At 44.9% G+C, this 21514-nt stretch overlaps 1 protein-coding gene across 1 annotated transcript; it reads left to right on the top strand.

Annotated features, from left to right (window-relative positions):
* The first annotated feature begins 7363 nt into the window (after positions 1-7363).
* LOC119979757 (interferon-induced protein with tetratricopeptide repeats 5-like) lies at positions 7364-19971 on the top strand. Its single transcript, XM_038822375.1, has 2 exons — positions 7364-7555; positions 18398-19971. Exons 1-2 carry the CDS (start codon positions 7551-7553, stop codon positions 19866-19868), a joined length of 1476 nt encoding a protein of 491 aa, XP_038678303.1. The 5' UTR covers positions 7364-7550; the 3' UTR covers positions 19869-19971.
* Positions 19972-21514: the final 1543 nt, after the last annotated feature.

The raw sequence follows: 21514 nt of genomic DNA, 5'->3' as shown, positions 1-21514 counted from the left end.
GAAAGGGTTTAATCAGTAGCTGCTACCTCTATGGCATATGGCAAGTCAGGGTCAGGAACTTGTAAAGAACGGGCTGGTGCTTTCAATCGTTTACTGCTCCTGTGTGCTGTGAAAGCCAATTCCAGGGTGGGGGAGGGGGTTCTTTTTCAGAAGTTCTGAGAGCGGGGCGGCTTTATTGACAAATCCATCAATGGGATTCCTGCAGTATCCTACCAACCCGAAGAATGAACGGAGTGCACTTACATTACGGGGCAGGGGAAATTTTACAATGGTGTCAATACACTTCTGCTCAATTTCCCTTTTGCCGTAGGTGATGATTGTTCCCAAATAAAGAACTTTGTCTCTCATGACTTGTGCTTTCTTGGGGTTGATCTTGCACCTAATAGAGTGGAGCAAGGCCAGCACTTTGGCTAGCAGAGCCACATGCTCGTCCTTGGTGTCAGTTTACAAGAGTAGGCCATCCACATATTGTACTAGGCACTCAGGGCGGGAGAATTTGGACAGACCAGTAGCTATTTGTCTGTGGAAAATAGACCGGAAATTTTGGAAACCTTGTGGGAGACACGTCCAAGTGTACTGCTGACCTTGGAATGTAAAAGCAACTTTATATTGGCAAGCTCGGTCTAAGGGAATGGACCAGAAACCATTGCTAATATCTAGCACGGTGAAATATTTTGCTTGCATCCCCTGTTTAAGCATGGTCGCGGGACCCATGGCAATGGTTGGAGCTTTTAAACGGGTCACTTTATTCAATTCACGATAATCAATTGTGAATCGCCATGAGCCATCTGGTTTCTTAATAGGCCAATCGGAGCATTATTGGTGGAAGACACGGGTCGAATTACACCTTGTTTTAATAAACTGTAGATCACCTTTGCAATTTTGTTCTCAGTCTGCTGGGGTATGCCGTATTGTTCCTGTGGTTTGGGGTCTAGACCTGTAATAATCACCTCCCCTGGTATCTGCCCTCATTTGGGCTAATGCATGGCAAAGACCTCTTTATGTTTGGTTTGCACCTCCCTGATGGTTGAGTCCGTGCTAATTTCTAAAGGATTAAACCGGTATTCTCCTCCTGAACAGATCCTATTTACATTATCACCCATTGATCGAGGAGCAGGAGCTCTTGTTATCGTAGACATCATACACACCTATTTACGGGGTCGAATGAGAGGTTATTGGAGTTCATGAAATCCATTCCTAAAATGTGCTCTGCAGTAGGGGGTAGTTCAACCAAAACAACAGGATGATTAGTGGCGACAGTTCCAACATGGACAGGTATCGGGGCTGTAATGTATCCTTCCTGCATCTGCCCAGTAAATCCGCTAAGTGTGATGGTGTCCGTGATAGGCCATGGGGTTTCGAGGTGCAGGGTGGATGAATTTAACGTGGTCTGAGAGCCCCCTGTGTCCCAGAGAAAATCAACAGAATGACTTCCGACTTTAACAGAAAATCAACAGAATGACCCCTGTGACTACTGGCCTCCCAACATTATTACATTGTGCATCACAGACCCACCGTTAATCGAGGGAGTTATATGCGAGATCATCCACGTGTGCGTTTACGGGATGCATGGGGCGAGCGTAACTTTCTAGCTGGCGCGGTTGGCAGTCGTGATCAGGCCTATTGTTTCTTGGCGGGGGTTTGGAATGCCCCTGTGGTCTTTGGTATTGGTTATAAGGTGGCAGATTTTGTCTACAATCGCGGGCGAAGTGTCCCAATTGCCCAAAGCTGTAACATGACCCTCGGGGCGCGTAAGGTGGACCTGGTACTCTAGTGTATTGCTGTCTGGGCTATTGTTCCCTTGGATATTGTTCCTTTGGATAGTGTTTCCTGGGATATTGGACGTCTCCTCTACCTTCATTTACCCATGTGGGTCCCTGATTAGTCTTAACTGGGTGCACGGCAGCTTCCAGGCCGTTCTGTTGTATTTGTTCCTGCAGCGATTGTTCCCAGGATCCAGATAGATGTTTAAGCACCCATGGTTCATTATGTGCCTGCTCTGCTGGGTCAAGCTTTGTGCAAGCCTTTCTACCTGCTTCTGTGGTGTGTGAAACTGAAGTATGGGCCCATTTGGTAGTGTCTCCATCATCTAAATTAGCACGATTTAAATCTCCAAATACTGCTTTAAAATGTATCCAGATGCGACCGGCAAAGGCAGTCGGATGTTTCCTTTTTCCTCTATCTGCATTTGTTCAAGCCCTCTACTGGATCCCCTTTATTGTAACCGATAGCGGCTAGGATGGTGTCCTTCATTTTGTCTAGGGTCCCCCCTCCTACATTTTGGGGCGCAGGTAGAGCTGATCATACAGACAGGCCAAGGCTCATAACTATTAGTTTCATCTCTTCCCTTTCATCTAAACCATACATACTTTTCTGTTGGCGAACCTCTTCAAAGAAGCAACGAGGGTCCACAGTGGGCTCAAATGTTGTAATTTTGTTAATCGCGTCCCTTAACTGGGTTACTGTGAGTGGGGTGGTGTAGGTAATAGCAGGACCTGGAGTATTCCCTATTCTTCTTTCCGTAGTGACCGGATTCATGAGTGCCGGGGCAGTTTCACTACTCACTGGGATTGGTGTGACCTGTGCAACTGGACCTGCTGGTGCGGCTGGTGCATTTATTACTGGGGTTGGTGGCTGTTGCTTTTGATTTTCAGTTCTAATTACTTACATCTGAGCGCTTTCCTGTAACTCCTCCCAATCAGCCATCTCTTCTTCCTCTGTCCCTACTGTTCCAAAGGCACACATAAATCCCTCTTCAACTGAAAGCAATGAATGTAATCTTTCTATTTCTCGCTGGCATTTGGTGTGGTCAGCAGTAGTTTGCCTTTGCTCCTTAGTGGACTGATGCAGCGCTCTTAAAGCTGCCTGTAGATTAGCACATTTATTCTCTAAGTGGGTGACCTTCTGTTCGGCCTCCTCCCTTACCAAGACAGTACGTTGTCGTACTGCGTTTGGAAGCTGTTAAGATGGATTATACTGGGCTGGTGGGCAGTTTAACATCTGCGATTTCCCTGTCCTCAGCGGCTAACTTCTCCAGATGTCAGAATCATAGAATTTACAGTGCATGTTCCTCATCCTTTTTCTTACTCTCCTCCTCCTTCTCCATTAATTGACCTGCGAGCGTCTCCAAGACCCCCTCGGTTCCTCTTAACTGAGCCAAGCAGCACACGCAGGCCATTGGCTTTTTAAAATTTGTCACATTCTTCTTGTAAATCTTGCATATATCAGCTCACCAAGTTTGTCCTATCTTCCCTAGACCTGACTCGGTGTTCGCACAAAAATGTGCCCACAGGGGCCATCCTTTCCCCTTTAAGTATTTCCTCAGTACATCCTCCTATATGTACTTCTCCGACATGTCGACCACCTCTACCTCAGTTTGCTGTGGATTCATCTTCTTCTCTAACAATTGCGCTGCCATTTCCTCACTATTTATATTGGAACAAGGGGATAGGGAGTTGATCACACAACGGATATGGCTTATGGCGTTGTTCTGGTTCAAAATACCTCTGGATTGTGAGCAAGCCTGCAGAGTTTACCCTATCCTTCCCTGTTAGTTTTGTATAGGTTAGTGCACACTTCCGAAATTCGGTTATTTGGCCAATATGGAACTCGCACTTGTGGTTCGTTTTTTCCTTTTACCAATTTAATCAAAGTTGTGGGTTCTTTTGGAATAACAAAGTCACTTCTAGTTGAGTCCCACCAGAGTCGCCAATTAATGTTGCCCTTTATCTTTATTACTATTAACCACAATTTGTGAGTGCGTTCCATGTTGGACAAATGACCACACAACTAGTATTTTAGTATACTTATAGTTTATTGCCAAACATAGGATTGGTTCTTTGCTTAATAACTTATATGCTACTACACATTCGACTATATATAGCAGTTTAAATGGCCTTTATTCAACTTTCAAGTAACAGGCTCTGTGCAGGTTAGATGAGGCCTTTATCTGGTTTCCCACATGCGGCAGCTGGAGGTCATCTGGTTCATCTAAGCTGAGTGTCACCTTTCAGGTGGAGATCGTGGGTCCTTGAACTTGGCTGGTCGAATTGCTGCAGTTGGAACACAGAAGCCAGTCCCAAAAGAGACAGAATGTTGGTCGCGCAGTTCTTCTTATCCTCTCATCTTTCGCGCTCTTTTGGGCAGTCCCAGCTAGGAATCCAATGGATCGCTAGGGTTTCAATCACCCTACTCGATTCTGGCCAATTGGGGACGGGTACCTCGCTAGCTGGACGGGTCCCAGTTGTTTTTGTCCAAGGCACATATGCACTCTCAAGTAAGGTGAATAGGTGTCCCTGAATCTGATATTAATGTTAAATTTCAATCTGAAGCTCATTTTCCTGGGGAGATCTGTGAGTGGCCTCCAACAGATGCGAGTTTCTGTCGCGGTCTGGGTTGTTGTTTGCAAATACACACAATCTGAGTCTTGTCTGTGTCCCAACCTGACCACAATTCCCATCATCCTTTGTGGGCGGCCATTTTAAATGGCCACAGTGTCATGATATCGCCAGACGTGAGAGAGCTGCAGCCATGTTCGGAGATAGTTCATGCATCAGCTTTCCAGAAGGTGAGGTCGGAAACAAGTTCCACTGCAGGGGACCCAGGTGAGGATCTCCATGGGGTGGTATATGGGGGAAGCGTATGAGGAGGCACACCTAGGCACTGTTACGATGATGGAGTAAAATTCCAGGAATTATACCCTGGAATGTTGGACTTTAAAAAGACCTAAGTTTCATATTTTTGAAAAGGACACAGAGCCCCAAAGCTGGCTGAGAATGACTAAGGAACAATGGAACCTCTGCCTGGGCTTCCAGACAATGTAATTCTAAACAAATCCAAAGACTGATTGCCGCCCTTGATAAAGCCAAAGGAACATAATGGCTATCTCATCCAAAGACCCTGGGTACAATTGCCAAGACTGAGACTGACTAGTGGACTCCAGTTTGAATACATAAATACAGGGGTTAAAAGCTGAGAACTGCCCAGTGTTTGTCAGTCTGTGTGTGTGTGTGTGTGTGTGTGTCTGTGTCTGTGTCTGTGTCTGTGTGTGTGTGTCTGTGTGTGTGCGTGTCTCTGTGTGCGTGTGTCTGTGTGTGTCTGTGTGTGTGTATCTGTGTGTGTGTCTGTGTGTGTCTGTCTGGGTGTGTGTGTGTGTCTGTGTTTGTGTGTGTGTCTGTGTGTGTGTGTGTTTCTGTGTGTGTGTGTGTGTGTGTCTGTGTCTGTGTGTGTGTTATCTTGTGTGTGTGTGTCTGTGTCTGTGTGTGTGTGTGTGTCTGTGTGTGTGTGTGTTTCTGTGTGTGTGTGGTCTGTGTGTGTGTGTCTGTGTGTGTGTGTGTGTGTCTATGTCTGTGTGTGTAGTCTGTGCTGTGTGTGTGTTTCTGTGTGTGTGTGTGTCTGTGTGTGTGTGTCTGTCTGTGTGTGTGTCTATGTGTGTGTTTCTGTGTCTGTGTGTGTGTGTTCTGTGTGTGTGTTGTGTGTGTCTGTGTCTGTGTGTGTGTGTGTGTTTCTGTGTCTGTGTGTGTGTTTCTGTGTGTGTGTGTTTCTGTGTGTGTGTGTGTGTTTCTGTGAGTGTGTGTGTGTCTGCGCATGTGTGTGTGTCTGTGTGTTGTGTGTGTGTGTGTGTGTCTGTGTCTGTGTGTGTGTGTGTGTGTCTGTGTGTGTGTTGTGTGTGTGTGTGTGTCTGTATGTGTGTGATTGTGTGTGTGTGGTGTTAGAAAAGCAGCTGGACTCAGTCCACAGCCACCAAGCCGAGTTCCTGAAAAAAAATACCACACGCGCCCCACGCCATCAAATTGAGGGATCTGACTTCCATCATTCTGCTTCTGCAGATCCACTTGGTTCACGAAGGAACAGTTTATTATGGATTCCACACAGACCCACATCCTTCACTAAGAAACAGTTTCTTATGAATTTCACATGTGGTGTGAGAAAAGCAGCTGGAATGTTGCCACACTGAAGGTGATACAGTAACTGAGGCCGGGCCCTTGCACAATAGCCAGCTTTTACAGGAACAGCAAAAACTCTCCTGACTGTGAATCTCAATCAGGCGGCGGCAGGATTACAGCTGGCAGAAGAACTGAAATCTCTCCACCGAACTTCAAAATACCCTGAACAAAGAATCAAGGACTGTAATCAACCTCTATTGGCCGCAATATTTCATCACCTACTTCTCACAACTCAAGGACTGTTCTATATAACTTTTTATTTCTATTGACTTACTATTAGAACTCAATTCTTATTTCTAATCAGGGCAAATGTAGAGGCATATGTTTTACCATTGTACCTTCCCTTTTTAGCAGTTAATAAACTTACTCTATCCTAACTCTAGAAAGCCTAGTTCAATTGGCTCCTTTTTCACATAATTATTGGATCTGGAAATGTATCAAAAGGGAAGGGAACCTTGTTAGATTAAACCTTTGTTGCCACCAGGGAGCCTCACTCCAGTTTGTAACAAATTTGGGAGCATCCCAGCTGGACAATGGAAAATTGAGAGGTCTCACCTGAATCAACAACTGTTGGGGAACCTCAGCTGGGACTGACCATAACAGTGCTGAGAACATTGGCTGTCTCCTGTCATTGTCAAGGAGCCTGGAGGGATCCAGCTCCAACTGGTCAGAGAGACTGGTGCAGAAATGGCTCCTCTTAACAGTCCCAACTCCATCTCTCTATTGTGCTGCAGACCCAAGGACACTGGATGGGATTTTCCAGTTCATTGCCTCGGGGCAGGAATTTCTGTCCCACAATGGGCAGCAACAGAAGATCCCACCTACTGCATCTACTGCCCCACAATGTAGCCCTTGTGTGGATAAGTCATCTACTCAGCTGCCTTCCCTGTGAGGATGCAGCAACACTCCCTGTTACATACCAGAACTTGCCACAACATCTCCAGAAACAATCCACTTTACACCCAGAGATTCTGCAATCAAAATTATTCCAAAAGATCCTCACTATGAATTGACCATTGTCTGACCCTTTGAAGGCCAAGAGCGCTGGACGACATTTACAGGTGAACACGTGACAAGTGAGAGATTGAATGACCCTGTTGGTTCAAGTGTACAAATAAAGCATCAAATCAGCCATGTGGCTGAGTGACGGCATGACATGATGTCAGAGACTGCCAGCAGAGCAGAAGGTCCAGGGAGGGCACCTGTCCACCTTTGGGATGTCGGCAGGATATGCTGGAGGTGGCTGGACAAGCAGCATCCTCCATTTTGAAGATCGCTGAATTCCAAAGCACCATGACTACCAGTCTTCTGGAATTTCTTGCTCTGCAGATCCTGAACTAAACAATACATAAATAAACGTCAATTGGCGAAGGAGTTTCATTCTGGTGACGTTGAGGTACTGTATCTGATGATTTTACCTTTTGGTTTCAATTCCGTGCTTGAAATACAATTCCATCAAAACCACAATGGGATGAAGGGTGTGTTTGGTGGATGTATAAATGTGTGTGTGTTGGAACAATTGAACACATCACCTTCTGTTCTTGCAGCTGATCGGATAATAGAAGTCAAAGTGAGTGAGCAGCCTGTCTATTCGCTCAGATCATCATGAGGTAAGGAAGTTTTTCATGTGGTAATAGTGTGTACAGTACAGACAGCAGTAGCTCAATGGTATCACTGCTGTCTCTGAGCCACGGTGTTGTGGGCTCATGTCACTCCAGAGACTTGAACACAAACTCCAGGCCTATCCTCAATGCAGTTTCAAGCGGGTGCTAGATTGTCTGAGATAAGACATACGATGGAGACAATGTCCATCTTTTCGTTTGGACATAAGACATCCAATGGTACTGCATCAATAGAGTTATAGAGTTTTACAACAAGGAAAAGAGGTCCTTTAGTCCATCATGTCTGTGTCGGGCTTCAAACACCTATCTATTCTAATCCCATTTTCCAGCACTTTGTCCATAGCCTTGTATGCTATGGCATTTCTTGAAATCATATGGTGGAAAATGGATCCATATTTATCTCAGAATCACTCATACAGGTGATCTAATCATTATCACATTGTGTTTTTGGGACCTTGTTCTGCAGAAACGAGCTGCCACATTTCAGCATCACAATAGTGACTTCAATTTAAAAATGATTCATTGACAGGACAGTGCATTGGGATATACTGAGGATTGTGTAAGGTTCTATAAAAATGCAATTCTTCATTGACAATGTATCCTTTATGTAATGCATTCGGGTCCATGGTAGGAAATTGTTCTGAAATGGGAGTCAGCTCACACAGTCATCACTGGGTGAAATTTGGATTTAACTCTGCTGGAACTCCCAAAACGAAAACAAGGGAAAATGAGGAAGCCGAGAATCACATCCTCAGTCCTCAAAGCACGACTGTGTTTAAGCCCCCCCCCCGGCCCATCAAACTCCTCCACCCGCACCCCAGGACCCCAAACAGCTAATTTTAAAGGTTGGTGCAGTGAGGGGGGGTTGTGGTTCACTGGGAAACAGACCAAATTCCCTTCCTCCCAACTGGTATATCACCAACCAACCCGGGTCGGGGGGTATCAGCTGGTGAAGCAGCAGAATGTCCTTTGGACAGGAATTGCCTCACACTGGGAACCTTTCCCTCTCTTCTGTTCCCAGTCACTGTGTTTATACAAACACTGGCTCATTCAATGGTGGGCAATAAAATGTTAATGTTTGGAGTTCTTCTGTTCCTGCTAATTGTGACTCTGCCTCTTCTTCCTGTTTCCCTGTAATGCCACATCTCCCCTGATCGGCAGTGCTGATGCCCAGAAATGTACAGGGTCCCTTCAGAGTGGGGGCAGAATGTGAAGTGAAGTCCCACATCTCCCAGCTCAGAGATCAAACTCAACCTGAAGGAAGATAAAATATTTGAAATGAAATGAAATTAAATGAAAATCGCTTATTGTCACGAGTAGGCTTCAAATGAAGTTACTGTGAAAAGCCCCTAGTCGCCACATTCCGGCGCCTGTTCGGAGAGACTGTTACGGGAACATAGATATCAGTTAATAAAGGTCTAGGGATATCTTCCAATCTCCAAATGTCCTGACCCAATACTCCTGACACTGTTCAGTTGATCAGGGCAGCATGGTAGCATAGTGGTTAGCAAGGTTGCTTCACAGCGCCAGGGTCCCAGGTTCGATTCCCGGCTTGGGTCACTGTAGGTCTGGAGTCTGCACGTGTCTGCGTGGGCTTCCTCCGGGTGCTCCGGTTTCCTCCTGCAGTCCAAAGATGTGCAGGTTAGGTGGGTTGGCTCTGCTGAATTGCTCTCAGTGTCCAAAAAAAAGGTTATGTGGGGTTGCTGAGTTTCGGGGATAGGGTGGAGATGTGGGGTTTAAGTGGGGTGCTCTTTCCAACGGCCAGTGCAGGCTCAATGGGCTGATTGGCCTCCTTCTGCACTGTAAATCCTTGTGCTGCTCTATCTTTCCAGAGTTGAAATGCAAACAGACACTATATTACCCAATTGGATGATTCTTAATTATTAATCAAACAGCTCATTCCCTACATTTACAACACTTTTATTGATAGAAAGATGTTCAATTCTTGCAGACTGTGAGACAATTCTGGGAAATTATCATTGCTAATTTGAAGGCATTTACTTTTTGTTTCCTCCACTATGAAGACCTATACAAAGCGATTGTTTGACCATATCCGGCATTTCCTTAATCCACATTTTAATTGCTCCTGGCTCTGCCTCTTGAGCAAATTAAACACTCCAAGTTCCTAGTTTACCATTCCTCACTCAGTGCCTTCTTTTCCCTTGGCACAGAGTTCCCAATCTCACCAAGCCCTTCTGTCACTCTATGAATCCACTCAGCTCTGAGTTAACAAACGCTTGTGTAAAAACTGGCGCATGTCAGAAGAAAGAGACACAAAGCAGATCTGTTTTTTATTATATTGAGACAAAAAACGCAGACAAAAAGAAAAAGCAGTGGGGTTGCATTGCTGGTTAAAGAGGAAATTAACGCAAACGTGAGGAAGGATATTTGCTACAACTATGTGAAATCTGTATGGGGAGAGCTGAAAAACACCAAGGGGCAAAAACTGTTCGTAGAGTTTGTATATGGAACACAGACTGTAGTGGTGATGTTGGGAATTCGATAATCTTTATTATTGTCACAAGTAGGCTTACATTAACACTGCAATTAAGTAACTGTGAAAATCCCCTGGGCGCCAGACTCCGGCGTCTGTTCGGGTACACTGGGAGAATTCAGAATGTCCAATTCACCTAACAGCATATCTTTCGGGAGCTGTGGCCGGAAACTGGAGCATCTGGAAATCCATGCAGGCATGGAGAGAACGTGTAAACTCCACACTGACAGTGAACCAAGGCGGGAATCGAACCTGGGAACCTGGCGCTGTGAAGCAACAGTGCTAACCATTGTGCTACCATGCCGCCCATGAAATGCAAGCGATAAAGGAACATCTGCAATTATGGGTGATTTTAATCTGCATATAGATTGGGCAAATCAAAAGACCACAATGCTGTGGAGGAGGAATTCCTGGAGTGTGTACCGGCTGGTTTTCTGGACCAACACATTGAGGAACCTATTGGAGGACGGGGAATTCTAGACTGATGTGGAGATGCCGGCTCTGGACTGGGGTGGGCACAGTAAGAAGTCTCACAACACCAGGTAAAAGTCCAACAGGTTTATTTGAAATCACAAGCTTTCGGAGCGCTACTGCTTCATCAGGTGAATTGAGGCAGATTCACAATCACAGCATATAAAGGAGAGACACAATTGTAAGATAATTACAGATTGGAATGTGAAGAATGATTGGAATGTGAGTCTTGACAGGGAAAGAAATATTTACAGGAACAGACAGTGTGAGTGGAGTGAGTGATAATCACTATTAATTCTAGACTGGGTATCATGTAATCCAAGACTGGGTATTGCATCATGAGAAAGGAATAATTGGCAATCTAGTGTGAGACCCATTGCGGATGAACAACCTGAACATGATCAAATTTTTCATCAAAATGGAAAGTGATGTGATTGATTCTGAGACGAGGGTCCTGAATCTTAATAAAGAAAACTATGATGATATGAGGCTCGAGTTGGCTATGATAGATTGGGAATCATTCCTCAATGGAATGATGGTAAATTGGCATTAGCAAACATTCGAGGGAAGGGGGGGGGGGGGGGGGGGGGGGGCTGGTGGCATGGGTGAACTGCAACAATTCCTGTCTGGTGCAAAAGTAAAACGGAAAGATGGCCAAACCATGGCTTGCAAGGGAAATTAGAGATCGTATTAGATCCAAGGAAGAAGCATACAAATTGGCCAAGAAAACAACAGGCTGAGAATTGGGAGCAGTTTTGAATTCAGCAATGGAGGACCAAGAGATTGATTGAAAAAGGGGAAATAGAATACGAGAATAAGCTTGCGGGGAACATAAAAACTGATTGCAAACTTTTCTGGAGGTATATGACAAAAAGACAAATGTAGGTCCCTTACAGTCAGAAAGAGGGGAATTTATAATGAGGAACAAAGAAATGGCTGACTCATATTTTTTTTAAAATTCAGAGTACCCAATTATTTTTTTCCAATTAAGGGGCAATTTAGTCGCCAATCCACCTACCCTGCACATATTTTGGGTTGTGGGGGCGAAACCCATGCAAACACCACACGGACACTGACCAAGATTTGGGATTGAACCTGTGCGCCCGTGCTGCCCTGCTGACTATTAAATATATACTATGGTTCTATCTTCACAAATGATATACAAGAAATGTTGGGGAACACAAGGTGGGATTTTCCGCTTGCCGATGCCGAAATCGCAAAACGCGATTGGGCGGAGAATTAGCCTCTGACGCCAAAATCGGGATAGGCTTCAGTTTGACGCCAAATCGGAATGCTCCAGCACCCTGGAAATGTTGTAAATGGGTTGTTCACTGGGCGGCGTTAAAGTACAGTAGGCTTATCATTAGCGGGCCTGACACCGTATTCTCCAGGGCCTCCGAGATTCACCGCCTCCGATGGTCCGCGTTCCCCTTGTTCACTTGTGGTTTCAAAAATCGTGAACCTGCTGAGCGAGAGAGAGAGGAGGTAGGAAATCGAATGGAGTGACTGCGGGCTGCTGGCCCAGACACTCGCCGTGCTGGCTGGGTTGGGGGGACACCCTGCCAGGGCCGGGAGAGGGGGAACAAGTCGATCAGCCGGGATGCACCCGCACAGGACTGATGTGGTGCCCAGGCACCGACCGCCATTACGGTGGCCATCTTGCTGCACACCCACTGACCACCCACCTTGGCCCCTGGTTCTACACAGTGACTGCAGCCGTATGGGTACGCTCACCCCTGCACCCCAGCTCCCGTCACAAAGCTTCCATCCTCGACCCCAGACATCCCACTCAACTGGCCACCACCCACCAGGATCCACCCAGGGCCACACCCACGACAGCCCCAAGTGAGGGCAGTGGTGCCAGCCAACAGTATACCTGGCAGCAGGAACACGTGCTAGGACAAGGATACCGACGGGGCAGGAGGATGGGGGAAGGACATGCGTGGACAGAGCCTGTACTGCCAACCGGGGCCACCATGGCGACCATCAAACCTGGTTGGGCACGGGAGTATGCACCATGCTGACATGTTGGGCGTTCACCCCTTGTAGACAATGGCGTTTGCCGTTCAACCAGAAATGGCAAATCCCATTGGCATGTCGCCAGAACGGAGAATCTCGCTGGGAGCGATGGCTCGCCACCGAGAAGCACTCCATAGTCTCCCAAATGGAGAATCTTGTGCTCTGTGTTTTCAAGAAGCAGTTCGATATAGCACTTAGAGCGAAGGGGATCAAAGGATAAAGGTGGAGAAGGAAGAATCAGGGAAATAATTATAATCTTCATTGTCACAAGTCGGCTTACATTAACACTGCAATGAAGTTACAGTGAAAAACCCCTTGTCGCCACATTCCGGCGCCTGTTCGGGAACACAGAGGAAGAATTCAGAATGTCCAAATTATCTAATAGCACGTCTTTGGGGACTTGTGGGAGAAAACCGGAGCACCCAGAGGAAACCCATTCAGACACAGGGAGAACCTGCAGACCCCGCACAGACAATAACCAAGCTAGGACCAAACTTGGGACCCTGCACTGTGAAGACATAGTGCTGACCACGATGGTACCATGCTGCCCACAATTGAGTTGCTATTGAGTTGGATGATCACCGTGATCATAATTAATGGCAGACCAGGCTCGAAGGGCTGAATAGCCTCCTCCTGTGCCTATTTTCTATGTTTCTATGGGGAGTGCTGAATCATTCAGTTTAAGTTGCTGATGTGCCTCAGGCCTAGAGGAGGTCCCAATGCACACACTTGCACAATAATCAGATGGAAAATTTAAACCTCCGATAGCCGGTTATCCCCTGCCTACGGTCTGCTCTGGTTGATTCTCGATGACAGTGGGATCAGATGGCTAGAACCACACAGATTTTCAGCTGTTTGCCCCACCCTGGTTTTCACACACATTCTCTTAGAGCTTTTCCCAGGAGATGTAGAATATGCCCAGGAGCACAGCTCCCAGTGGATCAGCTGGAGTGTCTAAGCCTCAAATACCCAGGGGAACCCCAACAATGCTCACCCCCTACCCACCACAAAATACTCACCCTACCACCCAGAAATATTCAGCCGAATCCCCAAACAATATTCACCCTAACCCAAAGTATTTACCATAACCCCCCAAAAAGATTCACCCGAACCCCCAAACAATATTCACCCTAATCCCCCCCCAAACAAGCACCCAAACATATTCACCCTAATCCCCCAATAATATTGACCATTCCACCAAAATGCTCACCCTACCCCAAAAGAAATATTCACCAACCCCCCAGAGTATGTTCATCCTAAGCCCCCAGAAATATTCACACTTATATTCCAGAAATATTCATCCTAACCCCAAAAAATATTCACCATCCCCCCGTAAATATTCACCCTAACCACCAAAACTATTCACTCTCCCCTCCAAAAAATATTCACCATCCCCCTGAAAATATTCACCCTAACCACCAAAAATATTCACTCTCCCCTCCAAAAAATATTCACCACTCCCACAAAATGTTTACCTGACCGCCCAAAAACTATTCACGCTGACCCCCAAAAATATTCACCCTAACCCCCCGACAATACTCACCTCCCACCTCCGAACTGGTTTAGCACAGTTGGTTAAACAATTGGCTTGTAATGCAGAACAAGGCCAGCAGCATGGGATCAATTCCCGTACCAGCCTCCCTGAACAGGTGCTGGAATGTGGCGACTACAGGCATTTTGCAGCAACTTCATTGAAGCCTACTTGTGACAATAAGTGATTATTATTATGAAAATTTATTCACCCTTCCGTCCTTTCCTGGTCTGGCCTACATGTGTGCAGCAATGAGGTTGACCTTAAATGTCCCCAGCCTGCAACACCCGCATCCCATGAGAACCCCCCAAAATACCCCTGCCAATGCTCACCACCCCACCCCAACTCCCTTACAATGCTCACAGCCCCCTCATTCCCTGACAATGCTCAGCCTCACCCCAAATATACTCACCCCCTCACTACCTGACAATGCTCATTAACCCGCGCACTCACTCCCTGATAATGCTCACCCCATCCCTGACAATACTTACCCACATCCCTGACAATACTTTCCACCCCCAACCACTGACAATGCTCATCTCCCCTCATTCCCTCACAATACTCATCCCCCTCCCTTCAATTCTTTTTTATTCTTTTTTTTAATAAATTAAGAGTACCCAATATTTTTTTCCAATTAAGGGGGAATTTAGCATGGCCAATCCAACTATCCTGCACATCTTTGGGTTGTGGGGGTGAAACCCACGCAAACACGTGGAGAATGTGTAAATTCCATGTGGACGGTGACTGTCATGTGGGAGCACCTTTAAGAAATAGGTGTTTATAAATAGGTGTGCATGTAAATATCTGCAATGCGAGTACCTTTGAGAAATGGATGCTTATTACTACAGTGATGTCAGAGAGTGGGTGGAGCTGGGCTGTCTGTCAGCTTTTTACTTTCAATTTAGGCTGTTTGCTGCAGGGTGTGTTTTAGTTTCGTTTTTCAGAGCTGCATAGCTCCAGTCACAGCCAAAAGGGATATTAGTCTCTCTCTCTGTAATCTAAAGAATGTAAATCAATCCTTTGGTGATTTAAAACTAATAACTGCTCTCAGTTGTGACTTTTACATGATGTGCTTCTGTTAAAAGTTATTTTTTAAGTCTTATGGATGTTAAAAGGACAGCTTAAGGATTACTTAGTGTTGTATTCTTTGGTGGTTGTATTTGAATTAATGCTTGCTGCGATGTTCACTGTAAGTTTTTAAAAAAATTAACTTGAGTTCATAGAATAAACATTGTTTTGCTTCAAAAAATACTTTTCCATTTCTGCTGTACCACACCTGTAGAGTGGGCAGTGTGCTCCCCATATCACAATCTATTAAAAGCTGTGGGTCAGGTGAACTCCATGATACACTTTGGGGTTCTCTAAACCCTGGTCCATAACAGTGACCCAGAGCCGGGATCGAAGCTGGGACCTCAGCGCCGTGAGGCAGCTGTGCCACCATGCCACCATGCTGCCCAGCTCTCCTTTCAATTCTTGATGATGCTCACCCCTCTCATTGTTGGAGGGTCTAGGTGTTGAACATTATCAGGTTGCGAGGCTGTGCAGCTATAGAGGTTGGCATTTCTGGTTACAGACAGCCTCAGACAAGGAATTGAAGTCAGGAATGAAGGAACATGTCTGCAGGTCATGATGAAAAATGGGGCCTTGTCTTCATTGGAATTAAACTCGACACTTGAGCACCCAATTCTATTCGTCATCGGATTTTAACAGCAGCCAAGTGCAGAGATTCAGCCTAAACTGGTGAGTGGGCCGGCACTGCGCCTCTGACTGGAATATCTGGGCTGTTATCAATGTCATTAATTATTGAATCAGATACTGTTTTTAAAATACAAAGTGTGTCATAGTCCTAAATCCCATGTTCCTTCATGTGTATGTCTGATAATGTTTCAGGATTTTGATAATTAAAGAAAAATTGGTATTTATACAAAGTATTTCACAATCGCAAAGCAGTTTACAACCAATGAGGTATTTCTGAAGTGTTGTCACTGTTGCTATGTAGGAAGTAATAGAACCAATTTTCACAAAGAAAGCTCCCACAAATAGCAATGTGAAAATGACTTGATGATCTGTTTTAGTGGTGTTGGTTTGAGGGATGAATGTTGGCCAGGACACTGGGGAGACATCACAGCTTCTTCATTGAGCATTTCCACGGAACCCTTTCCATCCATCTGAAAGGAAAAATTGTACCTTGCTTCACCATCTCAGCAAAAACTCAGCAACTCCCTCAGTACAGCCCAGGAAGGTGAGGCAATGATTGGTGTTGTCATCAAAAAGAAAATGCTGGAAAATCTCAACAGGTCTGGCAGCATCTCTGCAGGGAGAGAAAAGAGCTGATGTTTCGGGTCCAGATGACCCTTTGTCAAAGCCTTTGTGTTGTCATGACCACCTAAAACAGGCATTTCCTCAAAGACCTGTGTATGGGGCTCCCTTTTTCCAAATTGCAAAGGAATCAATTGAGCAATGGAGGTCCTGTGGCACAGTGGGTAGCAGCCCTGACGCGGCACCGTGGCACAGTGGTTAGCACTACTGCCTCACAGCACCAGGGACCCGAGATCAATTGCGGCCTCGGGTGACTGTCTGTGTCGAGTTTGTATGTTCTCCCGGTTTCTGTGCAGGTTCTCCGGTTTCCTCCCACAGTCCAACGATGTGCAGGTTAGGTGGATTGGCCATGCCAAATTGCCTCTTTGTGTCCAAAAGGCGAGGTGGGGTTGCTGAGTAATAGGGATAGGGTGGATGTATAGGCTTAAGTAGATTGTTCTTTCCAAGGGCTGGTACAGACATGATGGGCTGAACGGCCCCCTTCTTTAAATTCTATGATTCTACGACACTGGGTTCTAGTCCAACCACAATACTTGATGGTCAAGGAATGTGGGTTCATAATTCTGCAAATAACATTGAATATCAACCTGCAAATCCCTCCAACATGCCATTAACATGCAGTATAATGGACTGTCCACTTACCTGCATGACTGCAGCTCCATCAACACTTAAGGAGTTTTATACTACTCCAGACAAAACAGCCCGATTGATTGTCACTTGTCCATTATATTAAACATTTACTCCTTCCACCACTGACACACTGTGGCAGCAGCTCCTACAGGTTGCACTGTAAAAACTCACCAATGCACATTCAACAGCACCTAGAAGGACAGGGGCAAAGGTCCATGGGAAGACCACCAATTGGAAGGTCCACTCCAAGTTGCTCACCATCCTGACTTGGAAATGTATCACCGTTCCTTCACTGTTACTGGGTGAAAATCTCATCTGACTGGAGTGATTTGCATCTCAGTACGTATGCAAAGTGTTAACATATGTAAGCAGCAGCTAGATAACCACTAGATGGCAGCACTAGGTATGGGTATAAAAGATAAACTCAGAGAGAGTTCCTGCCTCTTCGTGTTAGGAGTGACGAGCGATCAGATTTAGAGAGATAGCTTTGTGTGCAGGTGCAGTTAATCATTATTATATATATTTAATCTAACCTATAGTTTTAATTATTGAAGAGTGAACAAACTCATGGTTAAATCATTATCATTACTCAACAAACAGTATTTGCTTTATTTGAAGACTTTGAGTATTACTGAACATCATGCATGTGACCATTCTGGCAGAAACCAAATGAGTAACAATGTATTACACAATGTAATATAACACTGACTTCAACAACTAGATTTTGGAGCTTATCTGATAACAAACCTAATAATCAATTCCTGGACAAACGATTTTCTGCTGATTCTCTGGTCTCTGAAATGATGGGCTGGATTCTCCGCCGGAGGGATGCTCCGTTTTGCCGGCAGCCCGGGGATTGCTGACGGCGTGAGGCTGACCCACAATGGGAAACCCCATTGACCAGCCGGTAAAACGGAGCATCCCAACGGCGTGCTGAACCAGAAATCTGGCTTGGCAGCACGGAGAAACACGCCCGATTAGTTTCAGTTGATCTCAAAGTCACTGTTCAGAAACTTTAACATCAGTAGCTGGTTCATTCAGCAAATCACCAGAGCCTCTGGGAATCAGTCAGCCCTACTTTAACTCTGTGTAGGTGAGTGGGTTTTGAGCATATACACAGGATTTATGACACCAAAAATATTAACAATGATTCACTTGTAATTTCAATGTTGAGAATCACCAGCAGAGTCCTGGAATATAAATCGATTGATATGGTGCTGTACCATTGCTAAATATCCACACTGCCTCATCTAGTGTGAACCACAAAGGCCTGGGTTCGAATTCATTACAAGAGTCAAATGTGAAACATGGACATGTTTGAGCTTCAGACAAGGTGGATTTGTAAAATATTTTTTTTCTCTTGCAGTAACACACAGAAGGATTTGTTGAAAGTGAAGCTCGATCAGCTTCAATGTCACTTCACGTGGGCTCCACAGAGAGAAAACATTGACCTGGTCGATATAAAGCAAAGGTTACAAGATTCAATAGATCTTGGTGTGAATTATCAAGCGAGGTCTTACAACCAGCTCGCTTTTGTGAACTGTCTGCAAGGAAACTGTGAGGAGGCGATTCAAAATTTAAAGGAAGCTGAAAGAATTCTGAGAGAGAATCATGAAGATGAATTTGATAAAAGAATCATCGTCACCTATGGAAATTATGCCTGGGTATATTATCACATGGAACAAATGACAGAGGCTCAGTCCTACCTCGACAGACTGGAGAGGATCTGTGAACAATTTCCTGATGCCTCTCGGTACACAGCAATGTTACCTGAAGTATACGGGGAGAAGGGTTGGTCGCTATTGAGTTCTGCAGGTCAATATTACGAAGAAGCAAAGGAATGTTTTCAAAATGCTTTGAGTGAAGATTCTGCAAATATTGAATGGAACGTTGGATATGCGACTGCTCTGTCTCGTCTCGAGGGGTTTTCTGGTACCCAAGAGAATAGAAGTCACAGTAAATCAACGAAGCAGTGGAGACGTGTGCTGGAGCTTGATCCTCATCACTCAGTAGCCAAGGTGCAGTTAGCTCTAAAACTACGACAGCTCAATCAAAAGGAGGAAGCGCTCATATTAGTTGAACAAGCATTGGATCACACCCCTGCTGATCCATATGTGCTTCGTTACGCAGCAAAGTTTTACAGAATCATAAGAGATGTGGAAAAAGCTGTGGAGCTGCTGAACAGAGGATTGGAAGCCAACCAACACTCTACCTTCTTACACCATCAAATAGGTCAGTGTTACAGAACCAAACTGAATCCACTGATCAGAAATCGAGGCAGCAGTGATCCTCACAATCCTGCTTTTCAGCTGTGGAATGATTTGATTAATAAATGCAAGTTTCATTTTCAAAAGGCAATAGAGAATCGACCATTAACATCTATTAACATGCACCTGGATTTGGCACAAATCTGTGCGTTAAATAAAGAATATGACGAAGCGAAGAAGATCTACAAACATCTCCTGACATTGCAGGGTATACGTCCAGAGGATAAGCAGGAAATCTGTTTACAGACTGGGTTATTTGAACTAAACTACATGAAATCGGAATCAAATGCCATCACCCATTTTCTGGAAGGAATGAAAGTCAATTATGACTCAAGACAACGGCGACGATGCCGAGAAAAGTTGGAGATGATAGCAGCAAGACAACTTCGCAGGAATCCTGGAGATAGCAAGGCTTTACTTGGGTCAATGCACCAGCTGGATGGTGAAAAATGTGAAGCTATTAAATGCTTTGAAGAGGCCTTGAAGTTCGATCCTGGCAATGAAGAATATCTAAGTGCTATTTTTGAATTACGCCTTTCCACCGAGGCCAACAATGACTTTCCCAACTAAATCTAAATGCATTTCGAAAAGTTTATTGATGTTCCCTGATCTCTAAACAGGTTTAGTTGGCTACATTTTGATTTATATTCTGATCGCACCTTCTTTCAAATGAGTACTTTGTGTGTTGAATTTTCAACCCATAATCTTATTGTAATTATTCTAAATCCATGTGCTTCATTCAGAAATATTAACCAAATTGGTAAACTAACCAAATAGCATTTATTTCCATAGCCTTAGAGTGTTTCCTGAGTGTGGAATGGAGCAAAATTAGAAATGATTTGGGTAATTTGCGATAATTGAACCAATTGGTCAGAGTCACAATAATTCTTTGTAAATTATCCAAACTTGCTTAAAACAATAATCAGCTTAACATGGGCCTGCTTGTAAATATAGATGGGGTTTGGGTGAGTGCTGAGGGGATTTCTGCAGATTCTGGCTCTGGGTTCAGGACAGAGTTGGCAGCACAGTCGGTGTCCGATGATGTCACAAGAACCCAGTCACTGTATGTTAATGAGGTCTCCGTCCACTTTGGGTGAGCAGTTTAACCCAATTTTACCAAGTGGGTACATTTAAAATCACCTCTATCAAATACTTTTTTTTGAGCAATTCTTTAAAATTTAGATTGCCCAATTCATTTTCTTCCCCAAGGGGCAATGTGGTGTGGCCAATCCACCTACCCTGCACATCTTTGGGTTATGGGGGTGAAACACAAGCAAACACGGGGAGAATGTGCAAACTTCATCCGGATAGTGACCCAGAACCGGGATTGAACCTGGGGCTGTAAGGCAGCAATGCTAACCACTGCTCCACCTTGCTGCCCTTCTCCATCAAATTCTAATATAACCTAGATAACTGGGACACAGATGTAAACTGATGTCCAAATGTAGATGACAAGTATCTTTTGTTTGATCTTCATCTGTTTCATGATTTTAATGGGAAAACGTTATAACAGCTGTTACAATAACCTTCAGTGCACTCTGAGTGTGTAGTTTATGGTGTTTTTTTAAATAATGATGGTATAATAACAATATCCAATCCAGCCACAGAGGATATTATAAATCCATTCTGCCCCCCCTATCTTTCACTTGATGCCGCTTCACAGAAACGTTCCCCATTGGGTGAAAGGCTTTCCATCTGTGACAGCGGAGAAAGGGCCAACAATCACTGCAGACTCTTCAGATAAATCAACAGCTTGATTCTGTTGCTGTGAGGATTTGCTGACAGATGATCGGACTCCCATCCAGAGCGTTCATTCAGATCTCAGCCTCTGTCACTGGGAGTCTCGCTGTCCTGTAACTTGTCAGCTTCACCAACCCTTCATCAAACCATCCGAGTCCCTCAATGGCCAATGCAGAGCAGCCTGGACAATACCCGAGAAAGACCATTTCTACAGACTGTACCATCTCACTGAGGGGGAAAGCAGTAAATGGGGAAGGCTAAAGGATATAAAAATGGGTGAAAGCGGGTGAAAAAGAATAAGCCTTATGGTTGCTAATATTGATTTTCTTAACAGATATCAATTGTAATTGTACTGAATGAATGTGAATTATCAAATAACCAATAAAATGAAACTGGCTAAAATTATTTTTGCATTATTGTCCTGTGTGAACACAAATTGCTCGTGAGCTACAGAATACTCTGGGAGTAAAATCTGC

This window comes from Scyliorhinus canicula, chromosome 16 (assembly GCF_902713615.1).
Source record: "Scyliorhinus canicula chromosome 16, sScyCan1.1, whole genome shotgun sequence".
NCBI lineage: Eukaryota > Metazoa > Chordata > Chondrichthyes > Carcharhiniformes > Scyliorhinidae > Scyliorhinus > Scyliorhinus canicula.
This window is presented reverse-complemented; position numbering and strand designations above follow the sequence as displayed.